Here is a 14,150-nt window from a genome sequence, read left to right on the forward strand (position 1 = left end):
ATAAATTCTTTTAGGGTTGACTTATATATCGATTTATGTATTATATCTATATATGCCCGTGGAATTTTGCACGGGTTCTAATCTAGTTTTAGAATAAAACGATCACATACCGTTAGATGATCCAATTTTATAAAAAGTTTATTCACTCATGGCTAATACATGAATTACTTCATCTCCTTACATAATAGAATCACTTCTAGTATGAGACCGTCTCGTAGCAAGATAATATGAGCTTTGTTTATTTGATATTTTGATGTTCAACAAGTAAAATCCTTAAACTCCATCAAATTTGATTAAAACAAACAAAGAAAAGAAAACACACAATAATACAAGTCTTACTCATCAATTTTCAACATGAACGAAAAACAACACTCAGAAATACTGAGGTACATATGATTAGAATGATAGGTTTTTAGCCAAATCTATTCACCGTCGTCGCCGTGATGACGGTGATGGTGTTTCTCCTTGACTTCCTCCTTGGCCTCCTTCTTTTCATGGTGTTCATGGAATGCAAAGCCACCAGCAGCAACCCCAACTGCGGCCGCGATTTCTTCGCTTACCTTGTGTTTGTGCTCGTTCTCTGGGTCCTTTTTAGCCTTGTGCTTTTCATGCTGCATTCAAATTATGTAAGGAACCGTTGATAGACATATTACGGAGTAATAATACATTATACATTACTGACATTTCAGAACAATTAGGGCAGCTTCTCTATTTATAATTCTTTTATTACAGTATAATTCTTTTTACCTCGTTTATTTAGTCGGACTATTTATGTAAAGTGTTGCCGCGATGACTCTAATGTATATATCGTAAACTAAAGTCAACCCCAAAAAAACTCATCGAAAACATATAAATTCATATCCGACCGGAAAAAAGAAAATTGATATGAGTAACCTGAATATATTATAACCCTTTGAGTTGAACAGATATTGAACCAAATACGATATTGAACTAAGGTCAACCCAACATGTTAAACCATTTTTTGACACCTTGTTTAAGAAAATTATGACCCAAAAGCACATGAACCAATTAAAGTGATAAATCAAAATAATGAACCCGATTAAAATCAGACAGAAATTAAAACTAAGGTCAACCGAATAAAAGCAAACCGATTTAACCCTTTTCTTATCATCCCTAATGTCCCAAACGTTATTTACCTGAAGATTATCCAAGAAAAAAAAACGTCAAACCATTCCTCAGAACACATGAAACATATTATTTGTACGTCTTATACCAAAATGTTTCATGGATTCCACAATATGGAAAAACAGAAAACCAATGTTATAGTCATTGTACAGATCATGATAAATAACAAAGGTTAACATATAATTGAGACTGAGAGGATATTATTTAAGGAGGAGATAAAAGTCGGAAGACGATATAGAAAGAATTAAAGAGAAATTACCATGGCGTAGAGACCAGCGCCAATGGCGGCAGCCTCACCAAGGTGTTCAAGGTTCTTGTGGTGCTTCAACTCCTCCTCGGGAGTCTTAGGCGCTTTCTCTTCGTCGTCTTTGTGGTGGAACAAGTGGTGGTGCTTGTGCTCCTCCTCAGACATTTTCTTTGAACTTGATTGAGCAAAACTAATCACACAATTATTTAATGTATGTGGACTAGTACTTAGCAAATATTAATTAGCTTGAATAACATTGAATCATCACGGATTCTTTATATAGGCATACTTCATTTATTTATTTACAATTTTATGTAATAATGTAGATTATAAAAGACTCATCCCTACCTTCCAATTATTTATTTGTCTTTGATTTAAAAACTCTTCGCAATGAATATAAAAGATAAACAAATGATTGATAGTGAGGGATTGATAGTGAGGGAGGTGATTAACGGCCGGGTTATTTTTTAATTGCTGTTTGTCGCTCAACTTGGCTTAATCATATAGTAGAATGTTTCCACAAAGAACATGCCATGGATTATTCGACCGCGTAGTTGATATTAATATATGATTTCTGAAAGTCATTGTTAATTATTTGCTATTGTTATAATCAACAAAATGTAGGAGTGGGTGGCATCAACTTTTCACATTTGACGACATGGTTGCTCATCCATAACTAGGGATGGCAACAGAATTCAGATCCTGCCCAGATCCTGAGATCCAGATTCTACGAAGCGGATATGAATCGCGATATTTAAGATCCAGTGGATAAGGATATGGATATAGATTGTATGGTCGAGATCCAGATTCTATCCTTAAATCCATTTTTATTTCATTTTCTTAAAAAATAAGTTCAGCTAAACAAATAGTAAAATTATATGCTTTGTTCTTTTAATTTTTTTCATAAATCAAACCATGATTTTTTCTGATTAACATTTTTTGATTAAAAAAAGATACTTTTTTAGTGTTATTATAATTTCATTAGACTTTATTTTTATGCTTTTAGAACTTTAGCTTTATTATTAGTATCTAATAAAGGAAAATAGTATGTTACGGAGTACGTCGTAGTAAAATACAAAAAATAATATTTTCATATTTTAAGAAAGACTTTTCTTTTATTATCAAAAGGATATGGATATATCCTGATCCAATCCAGATCCTGCGGATCCAATCCATAGTCGTCAGGTTGTAATCTTCGATTGACCTGATGGCTATACTTTGACTTTCGCCTTGTCCAAGCCTCAGTCAAAGTGGGGGCTCTGTAGATACCTCATTTCTGTACCTCCCGCAAACCACCCGGTGATGATTGGGCCGCATCTTTGGTACGCAGAACGATTTATGACAGTTCGTAAGTTTATCGTCAAGTGATAGCTCAAATACTTGTGTCTACCTCTTAATTGTCATCTACGTACCGATACGGTCGTTTTGGCAGTAATTAGAGTACATTTGGAGTCCGGGTCAAAAAAACCGTCTTCATTTTCTAAAACCGAGTCAGAATGTTCTGGAATGTTCCGGATATTTCTATTCCATATTTTGCAATCTTTTAATCTTTGGTAAAGCATTTTCCGTAATATTCACACAAAATATTAAGGAAAATAAGATTAATCCGTTATTCCATAACCAAAACACGAAAATCTTTCTTCCACAGGAGGAAACCACTTGGGAAAGGAAGCAGCAGGTGCTGCGCCTCTTCCTAGAGACGCAGTGCCTGCTGCGCCTCTTCCCAAGTCCTTTTCTGCGTATTTTTCGTGTCTTTTCATATCTTTTCGAGATTCACTTCCAAAGTTTCTCCGAAAACCCTAATTTCCTCCGTGTGATTAGTATAAATAGAGACCTTCGATCTCACATATTTCTCACGCGAGTGTCCGCCCTTCTCTTCTCCCTTTGCATTCTAAACCACGTTCTTACTTTTTGGCGCCTACGTGCTTGAACTTTCGACCACGTAAGCTCAGATCTTTCTGAGTACCAGCCTCGTTTTGCATGACCGACCAATTTGACCAACTCCACCATAATCAACTTAATCAATCTGTTTAATTCCTCTTACGAGGGCACTTTCGTCTACATTCGAGTTGAGCATCTCTAAACGTGTACTTAGTTCATCTCGTTTCGTCAAACATGTAAGTCTGAGGGTGTATAATCCCTATTTTAATTATTCTTTATTATTGTAATCATATTGTAAAGTTTATGTCGAAAATATGTATAAAACCGATTTCTAAAGCCGTGTTTAAAACCCCTTTTTACGGATTTATCAGGAGACAACCGTCGAGAAAGGACGCAGCAACTGCTGCGCCTCTTCAAAGGGACGCAGCACATGCTGCGCCTCTTCGTGAGGCTGCTGCAGTTCCTGCTTCATTTCTTCTTCCTTCGTCTTTTGTTAATTTGTTTGTTTTTCTTTTGTTTTCAATCGTTCGTTGTTTCTTTGACATAATAACTTAAGCATAATAATCTGACATATCATTAATACATCATTAATTAATTCATCTTTTAGTTCCCGACTTAAATCCCAAGTAATTCATATTTGCGGGTTTTCGTCATTAAAATCAATTCGGGTTTTAGAGATTCGATTTACCCATATTGAATCTCTGGAATTCATCTTTGATAAACTCGTATTTGTTATTCGTCCTCACCATCATTAATTCGTCATTAATAACTTGCTTAGCCTAATTAACTTGTTTAGTTTGCTAATTTATTAATTAACCTCGTTAATCTTGTAAATAATTCGTTCTAATCGTTTTCATCCATGTTTTATTGCTTTTATGACCCTTAATCATATGTAAATAACCTGCTAATCACTTTTATCCGAGTCAATTATTCATAATCAATCATTAAAATCACCAATGAATATTAACAATTTGCAATTCCGACTTCACAACCAGAACTGAGCCAAGGAACGGACGCAGCAAGTGATGCGCCTCTTCCAAGGGACGCAGCTCTGCTGCGCCTGTTCCTGGTTGATTTCTGTCTCTGAACTCCCGTTTTGCCTTGACCTAGTTATTAATTACGTATTTAATCTATTACTCGTATTATCACCTTATCTGTTTGTTTGTTTATTTATTTATTTATTCTTTCTCAAATTATCCGTTTTAAATGTATTTTCGACATAAATCAATTAATCCAATGTAATTATTGTAATTTTTTTCTTTATTGTATTTTTATTGTATTTCTTTTATCGTATTGCTTGTATGCTCTCATATGTAATCAACCTAAATTCCTACTTTGACATTATTGCATGTTAAATTACCTGATAACCGACTTAGTCTAATTCTCACATGCTAGGATTAAAATGTTGGATGTTGCATTGCATGCATATAATCGACAATATATCGAGTATAGATAATTTTCCTAATCATTAGTAGAGGTCGCTATCGAGGCGGGCGGTATTAGGTGTTCGATCAAAAGAGCTTCCTAATACGTACCCTCACCCCTTACTCCAGATCTCTGTGAACACCCGTATTCATTTGCATCCACGAGAGTCATTCTAGACATAGAATGCTAAGGGTAACGAGTTCTTGGTGTTCATGTCACTACTTTGTGTCTTGACATGGCACGAGGTATTCGAACGGTTTCCAATTTTCCACAATAAATTGGTGGCGACTCCACAAATGCAAACGCTTGTTTCCCACGCGCCTGCGTCCACAGTTTAGCGATTGCGCTGGGGAGTAATACACTTACGTGTAGGCAAAAGGGTGAAACTTGAACAAGGTTAGGGAATAGTTTGTACAAGACAATTGTCGGTTTTCATAACTCGGTCTTCCTAGATCGTTTATTCGGCCTTCCTAGGCCCAACCCAACCCATTCGACCAATCGTCCCGTCTAAACGGTCTTAATTCTTATTTGGGCCCAAGGATGGATAGCGATTGACGTCATCCATACCATGGTACTTACTCTTGTTTGTATCAAGGACTTTCACTACTTGAGGAAATGGACTAGGAATCGGCCTTACTCTTGTTTGGTACGAACCTCTCCACAAACTTGGGCCTAATATTAGCGCAAAATCAGCCGAAACTCTATCCAATTGTCAAGTCAAAATTCGGGCCTCAAAACCCATTTCAAAACCTCACTTCGAGTCCACTCCTACGACTACACTAAAGTTGACTAGGGCCAACATTTTTCAGAGTCTGTCATTTCCTCAAAACTCACTTGATACAAGTGGCACACTCCCACTTCACGAGTCAAAACATTTCTTTTCAAGTAAGTGTGCTAGAATGGTCGATCGTGTTTTGATTCGTCGTCGATCTCTTATTCAGTTTCCAAGATGCCTGAAACAAGCGATGTGAATTTCAACCAACTCTAGAATAGTAATGATCAAATCCTAGCCGCGCTAGCTCGTCTCCAAGTTACTCAAGACCAAGTGTATGATTGCCTTGACACCATTGAGGGCCGAATATATGCCGTGGAAACGAGGATGTCTCCTCGAGAAAGTGAAGTGTCTGATGAATTTGTGAACAACTTCGGGGACGAAAACCCTCACATAGGTATGACTGCAGCTGAGAAACGACTCCAATACTTGGAGGAGCAGTTGATGTATCTCAAGGGGGATGACATTTATAGGGAAAACAATCGCAAATATGAGGCCGTGAGTTCCAAGTTACCAACCAACTTCAACATGACAGATCTCCCTAAATTCAAGGGGCACGAAAACCCTTTGAACCATATCCGTGCTTTCAAGGATTACATGTCTATCAAAGGCATTAAATCCGAGATGTTCTTAAGGATCTTTCCTTCATCTCTTGACACCATCCCAAAACAATGGTTCTATTCGCTAGAGCACAAGAAAATCGCTACCTGGGATGATGCCGCAATCGAGTTTGCTAAACAATATGCGGATAATGCTGAAATCCAGGTCAACATGCGCACTTTAGAGGTTCTTACCCAAAATGACAAAGAAGGTTTCACCGACTTCCTAAGTCGATGGAGGAAGACTAGTACTCAACTTGTTAAACGCCCGGATGAAGCTACCCTCGTGGAGAAATTCGTAGACAACCTAAAGCCCATCTATGCAAATCATTTGAGGTATCAAAACATCAAGACCTTCAAAGATTTAACCGTACTAGGGACGAGGATTGAAGATGACATTCGTAAAGGGCTCTTGTCCAAAACGATAGGTCGTGGATATCAAGGCTCAACAAGTCGTTCTTATGGCTCTACTAGCAAAACTGATGAAATTAACCTTCTCGGGCCATCTAAGAAGAGTACCTCTCCAAGGAAATTCACAAATCTAGGGGACACATATTCCAACGCTCTGAAAAGGTTGATGAAGCTGGGTAAACTTCAACCCATAGGCCCTACACCTGAACCAGAAAAGAAATCCAAGTTCTGGGATGAGAATTTGTACTGCGAATACCATAGAGGTAAGGGACATGATACAGAAAAATGCTACAAACTGAAAAATGTACTTCAAGATATGATTGAAGACGGTCGCCTACCAATACCACCTGGAGGTAAGCCTAACAACACTCAGAATCCTCTTGGAATTCTAGTGATTAAAAGTGAAGAATCTACCATAGATTGTTCACACCTCATTTCTCCAGTCGAAGATGAAATTCATGCAATAGAAAATGAAGGGAACTACTCTACTATTTCTCCAACCATCATTGATTTCATTGCATGGGAAAAGAGTGTAGATAGACAAGTCGGGGAACTAGAGAGTGCAGTGGCAATCCTACGTGATCCCAACGCAACACCCAAAGAACGTACACCACTAGTCTTCTCTCAAAACACTACAATGTAAGAAGTAGTAGCCATGGTTGATGAGCTAGTCAACCAAATTATCCAATTAGAGGCTGAAATCATGAGAATAAGAGAACTTGCTACTGTCAATGGAATATGGGCCGATGATGATGAAGACGAGTATCTCACTGAACACTACTTAGTTAAAGTCAGTGAGGAAATAGTCCAAAATTGTGAAGATCAAGATGTAGACCACCTCACTCGTTCGGGACGCCCATACCAAAACACCTCTCAAAATGATTCCATAGCGAACGGTCCAACCAATGTGGTCATACCGAATGATAATGAAGAAGGCTCTACCGACCATTTGCTAAAGCAACTACAGAAGACAAAGGCTGATCTTTCAGTCTGGCAACTAGTGGCAAGCTCATTCCCCCATCGCCAAGCTTTACTGCAAGACTTGGCCAAACTAAATGTGGCACATAACTCCACACCCGACGACGTGGTCAACTTGGTATTCCAAGAATCACCAAAGCTAAGTAATCCTATTACTTTCTCAGATGAGGATTTGCCACCCTTTGGTGCTAGTCATAACTTGGCTCTTTATATCACTGTCATTTACTTAAAGAAGAATGTGCCAATGACTTTGGTAGATTATGGCTCCACAGTCAATGTCATACCCTTGAAAACGGCATACAAATTGGGCATGAAAGAGTCGGATTGGACCCCTACCAACCAAGGTGTTCGCGCATATGATGGTACACGGCGAAAGGTAGTAGGACTTGTTAACCTAACCATAGCCACATGGCAGATTGAGCGAAAGGTCAACTTCCAAATAGTGGACATTGAGGCATCCTTTAACAAACTTCTGGGAAGACCCTGGATTCACGCTTCCAAGGCGGTAACATCCACACTCCACCAGAAAATCAAAATCCCACTAATTGGTAAAATGGTGACGATCACTTCGTCGCCCATCAAGGCAGTAATCGAAAAGAAGTCAAGTAATCAAGTCCTTGCAGATCGAATACATGAACTTGGGGGCTTCCATATCATAAATGTCATAGAAAGTGAGTTGGCACCCTTATACTTCAATCCCTACTCTAACTTAGTGGTCAACCACATACTCAAGACCCAGGGATACTTCCCGGGAATGCCTTTGAATCCTATCCGAAGAAACACCTTTACACCCTACAATGAGGGTAACTCACAAAGAATACCCCTGGGGCTAAGGTACAAACCCACTAAAGAGGAAGTCCTCAAAATGCTCACTCAAGTTCAAAACCGTAAGAAAGTGGGAATCCAAATGCGACCTTACCTCCCTACCCTAAATGGATACTTCGTTAGGGAAGGAAGTCAAGATATCTTTCACGGATTTCCTGAGCCTTGGCACTATCTCGAAAGGAAGCTAGCCAGAATCGAGATCTTTCACGATTGCTACTTCATTCCTCCAGAAACGGTTCCTACCGTCAGAACTCGTCAAGCACCTTGCTTAGACGAACAAGCTGTGAGTCTACTATTTGGAGAAGATCGATTTGTTAGAGCCGCGTAGGATGAGATCATTACCATGATACTTCAAGACGATCACTTCAATCCTACCGCGTTAATCACATAAACCAACACCAATCAGCAGAAAGGATGGAGAAAATCGATCAAGTGGACAAACAATCAAGGAAGACTCTTCAAGCTCACCACTGGAGAAGGAGAGATGTTTAAAGGAGAACCAGAAGACGATGAATTCAAGTCAGAGTCGGAGTCTAGAGAAGTTCCTAGAGAGTCTCCTCCTGTCGTCATTCCCACTCCCCTCGTTTCTCCTAGCTTAGTGTCAAATAGCAACAATAGTTCGGGAAATGTCCCAACCGCTGTCCCTTTACCGCCACTGACTACAGATCAAATGGCTTTATTGTTTCAACTTTTCTCAAATCTTAAGATGAATAAATCAGGTTCTGCTTACTCTTCGTGTTATCTTGAATGCAATTCTGTTTACGATGATAATGAGAATAACCCAGACCCGGACTCAATCGAAATACCTCCCTACATAGCCAAAGAAATACTACAAGAGGGGGAGGGGGGGACCATTGATAGAAAATACTGAACCCATCAACGTAGGAACTAAACTAGAACCCCAAGAACTTAGGATAGGGACAACCTTGAGCCCCACCAAAAGGGCCAATTTCATAGACCTCCTGCACGAGTTCAAAGACGTTTTTGCTTGGTCCTACAAAGATATGCCAGGGATCGACAGGGACATCGCAGAGCATAGAATCCCAATCAAACCAGGTTTCAAACCCGTGAAACAGAAGCTTCGTCGAATGAGGACAGAATGGGCTCTCAAAATCAAAGAAGAAGTCGATAAACAATTCAAAGTCGGGTTCATCAAAGTTTCCGAGTACTCAGACTGGGTAGCTAACATAGTACCCGTACCTAAAAAGAATGGGAGAATCCGTGTTTTTGTTGACTTTAGAGACTTAAACAAAGCGAGTCCTAATGATGACTTTCCTCTACCACACATCCACATATTAGTGGATAATACGGCGGATCACGCGTTACTATCCTTCATGGACGGATACATAGGATATAACCAGATCAAGCTGGCCATAGAAGACATGCATAAGACCGCCTTCGTCACTCAATGGGGAACCTATTGCTACACGGTTATGCCATTTGGGTTAATCAACGCCGAAGCTACATACCAACGCACCGCAACTACGCTCTTACATGATATGATGCATAAAGAAGTTGAGGTATACGTAGATGACATGATTGTCAAGTCCAAGGAAAGAGAGGGACACATTGCGAACCTTCGCAAATTCTTCTCAAGGCTACGGAAGTACAACATGAGGCTCAACCCTCAGAAATGCGCATTCGGAGTGACATCTAGCAAACTCCTGGGATACGTTATTAGCCAACGAGGTATAGAAATAGACCCTTCCAAGATCAAAGCTCTAATCGAAATGCCACAACCTCAAACAGAGAAAGAAGTTAGAGGATTCCTAGGCAAGGTGCAATACATAAGTCGATTCATATAAAAACTCACCATGATCTGCGAACCTATCTTCAAGAAGTTAAAGAAAACAGATTACACCATGTGGGATGATGACTGTCAGAAGGCTTTCGACCGAATCAAGGAAATACTAACCAAGCCACCAGTGCTCATGACACCTCAACGAGATCAACCTCTTGGTTTATATCTCACGGTAACTGAAACGGCCATGGGCGCCATGCTAGCTCAAACTGTAGGAAAAGAAGAAAGAGTTATCCACTACCTTAGTAAGAAGTTCTTGGAATACGAGTGCAAATACACGCCACTCGAGAAGACATGCCTCGCTCTTGTGTGGGCAATAAAGAAGCTACGCCATTACATGCTTAACTACTCTGTCAAAATATACTCCAAAATGGATCATGTCAAATACCTCTTCGAGAAACCTGTTCTCAATGGACGTTTAGCAAGATGGACTTTGATGCTCTCAGAGTTCGATCTCAAGTATGTACCTCTAAAAGTTATAAAGGGGCGCGTCGTTGCCGAATTCTTCGCAGAAAATCCCATCAATGATACACAAACGATAGACACCTGGTCGTTTCTGGATGAGGATATACTCCAAACGGATGTAGACTCCTGGGACCTCTATTTTGACGGGGCATCAAATTTAAGAGGGTTTGGAATAGGAGTGTTGCTCATTTCTCCTGAAGGCGAACATACACTAATCTCTGTTAAACTCGACTTCGAGATGACAAATAACGCTGCAGAATACGAAGCCTGTCTCATTGGATTGCAAGCGGCAGTAAGTTTAGGCATCAAGAATCTTCTAGTACATGGGGATTCATCTTTGATCATCAACAAAATTTAGGGATATTGGAAAATCCGAAGCGAAAGTTTAGCGCCTTATCAAGCCAGAATTGACCAAGTTGCCCAATTCTTCGATCAAGTGACCTACTTACATCTACCTCTAGAAGAAAATTAATTTGCAGATGCTCTTACAAAACTTGCATCTTTGATTAATATGCTGGATAGCATGATAGAAATGCCTTTATGCATCGAACGATGATCAGAGCCAGCTTATGTGCACCAAATCACCGATGAAGAGGAAATTGCGGAGGAACATTTGTTCCAAGCAATCCTAAACTTCAAGATCAATGGCACCTATCCACCAGAAATGGACAAAAGGGGACAACGCGCTATCCGTTTGCTAGATTCCCAATACGTTCTCATGCAAGGAGAACTATACAAAAGAACACCTCTTGGTGTAATTCTACGTTGTCTTGATCATTCACAGGCACGGAAAGTGATGGAAGAAGTCCATGATGGAGAATGTGGCCCTCACATGAGTGGACCCATGATGGCAAAGAAAATCGCACGTTTAGGGTATTATTGGACCACGATCGAATATGATTGCATCAAATATGTAAGACATTGCCATAATTGCCAAATCTTCGGGAATGTGCAACATGTCCCTCCTTCATTGCTTTACACCATGACATCTCCCTGGCCTTTTTCTGCTTGGGGAATTGACATCATCGGCAAGATCACTCTAGCCGGAATAGGAGGTCATTGTTTCATCCTAGTAGCAATCGATTATTTCACCAAATGGGTAGAAGCGGCTTCCTACACCAGTCTTACGGCCAATAACGTGGCAAAGTTCATACAAACCAACATTATCTGTCGATATGGTTGCCCACATGAGATCATCAGTGACAATGGATCACATTTCCAAGCTGAGACTGAACAATTGCTAGCCAAGTACAAAATTAAGCATCACCACTCCTCGCCATATAGACCACAAACCAATGGCGCGGTAGAGGCAGCAAACAAAAATGTTGTCACGATTCTCAAGAAAATGATTGACAAGTATAGAGATTGGTCGTGCAAGATACCCTTAGCGTTATGGGGATACCGTACGTCTGTTAGGACGCCTACTGGGGACACCCCTTTCTATTTGACCTACGGCATGGAAGCTGTACAACCAGTCGAGCTAGAAGTACCATCCTTACGTATTTTACTCGAAAGTCAAATCCCAGAAGCCGAGTGGAAGAGGGATAGATATGAAGAACTCATCCTCCTGGATGAACGAAGGTTACGTGCATTACACAATGTGCAAACATACCAAGCACGTATCAAATGAGCCTTGAACAAAAGGGTTAGGCCAAGGAACATCAAAGAAGGAGACTTGGTCCTCAAATCAATTAGAGCTCTTTTACCTGTCGATCCACGAGGAAAATTCAAACCCAATTGGGCCAGGCCATTCCTAGTCAAGTCCATACTTCCAGGGGGTGCGGTTAGGATCACAGACTTAGATGGGAACGAATTTTCCAACCCGACCAACCTCGACCAACTGAAACGTTACTATGCCTAGAATAGGAGCAAAAACGTGCCTCGCATAACCTCACGTGTTGCTCTTGTGGTACGGAATAAATGGCCCCTGGCCAAGCTGGACTAAGCTAATGTGATCTTGCTCTTGCACTTTGATGATTTGTCATTCTCATATCATCAAATAAACTAAATTGCATTTTAGGAGTAAGTAAAGCTCGTGCTTACTTTCTAAGTTCATTACAAGCTCTTGCTTAGAACAATTATTCTTTTACGTTTACTCGAACTACGCGCAAGGGTTTGATTTCATTTTTTTAAATGAATACGTAGGCAATCCTTCACGGGATACAACCCATTTAATTGTCTTAAATGTAAATAGAAGGACATTTGCAATTGCATTTGAAATTCGACAAGAATAATCATAGAAAATCATAACGGTTTCATAACCACTTAACCTTTTTTATTTCATCTCTTTAATAATAATAGTACGTTACATAATAAAAAATAGGCTAGGATTCTAAAAACCGCACCTTCTTATTATAATAATAACAATAAATAATAATAAAGACTTAGGCTACTCTTCCATTTTCCCCTTGCCTTTGTCATTTCTATCATATTTCTTGTCCCGACCTCGAGCCGGACGCTCTTGCGCCACTTCCAACCTAATCACCAACGGTCTCTCTCGTGGTCTTGCTTTGCCATTCTTGTCAACCACCATCTCGACGGCAGGATAAGTCTTCGGTTTCTTCGAAGGATGAACAACTCGAAGTCCGACTTCCTCCTCTCCCTCAGTCAGATGCTTCTCCTTCTCCTTTTCCACCTCGCGAACCTTGTAGTCAACAGGCTCGCGCTTCCTTAATCTCTCACGCTCCTCCGGAGTAGTAGCTTTCCTCCACCGCAGATAGGAATCTGACACCCATAGAGCACTGACAGAAGAATTCAAGAACCAAATGTTCCTCTGAGCCCATTTGATGGCCCATTCTCTTCGACTCTCAGTAGTAAGCACCACAGCAGTCTGCGGGACAGTGTCAAGCTTCGGGATCATCTGCTTCAATCCAACCTGCCTCATCAACCTCTCCGGGAAGATGCATATCATACACTCCAAGCCGGGAATGCGAACAGATCGGATAGGATCCAAAGAAGATACTCCAGTGACAGATTTGAGATGCCACCATGGTACGATCCATCTAATTAAGTGGCCATCATCACTCTTCAATTTGTTTAACCAATAATTGCAAACACGAATGAAGTCCATGATTAAAGCCTGGTCCTCATTGCAATTGAGCGAGCATGATAAGCAGGAACATTAACTAGGGGCTCGATCAATCGAAGATGCTCCATAAGCCAGACCTACCAAAAGCAGGAATAAAAAAACGAAAAAAAAACGAAAAGAAAAAAAAAGAGAAAAAGAGTTCTTTTACCTGTAATATAATGGGACTTCCCAAGTAAGGTAGGTCGCGATTGGCTTTCCTGTTATCTAAACCCAATAGGATCTCTCCTAAGCACAGACAAGCTTGGCTCCTGCGCAGCTCCATTTGCTCAATCAAGCTCAAGAGACGAGGGTCGCCTCTCATATCCTCATCAACATTCCCTTGAAGGACATATACATGTAATAGGTAAAATCCGAATGCCCTTCGCCTCGCAACATAAGAGATGGTGGGATCTGCCCTATTGATGAATTGATCAATGAAGTCCAACATTCGCACTGCTTTAGAAGTCACAAGACGGTCAACATCAGCTCTTGCCAACCCAAGCAAGTCTCTAAACTTGTTTTTATACCCTTGA

General features: G+C 40.3%; 1 protein-coding gene across 1 annotated transcript; it reads right to left on the reverse strand.

Annotated features, from left to right (window-relative positions):
* Nucleotides 1-411: 411 nt before the first annotated feature.
* Nucleotides 412-1,681, reverse strand: LOC141608906 (abscisic stress-ripening protein 3-like). The gene is made up of 2 exons (XM_074428232.1): nucleotides 1,406-1,681; nucleotides 412-611 (listed from the first exon to the last, which is right to left on the reverse strand). Exons 1-2 carry the CDS (start codon nucleotides 1,556-1,558, stop codon nucleotides 423-425), a joined length of 342 nt encoding a protein of 113 aa, XP_074284333.1. The 5' UTR covers nucleotides 1,559-1,681; the 3' UTR covers nucleotides 412-422.
* Between the last annotated feature and the right edge of the window lie 12,469 nt (nucleotides 1,682-14,150).

The sequence above is a fragment of the Silene latifolia genome, chromosome 10, assembly GCF_048544455.1.
Source record: "Silene latifolia isolate original U9 population chromosome 10, ASM4854445v1, whole genome shotgun sequence".
Lineage (NCBI taxonomy): Eukaryota > Viridiplantae > Streptophyta > Magnoliopsida > Caryophyllales > Caryophyllaceae > Silene > Silene latifolia.

Coding starts and splice junctions, on each gene's coding strand:
- LOC141608906 (XM_074428232.1), bottom strand. CDS start 1,558: ATGTCTGAGGAGGAGCACAAGCACCACCACTTGTTCCACCACAAAGAC. Junction 612..1,405: donor GCGCTGGTCTCTACGCCATG/GTAATTTCTCTT, acceptor ATTTGAATGCAG/CATGAAAAGCACAAGGCTAA.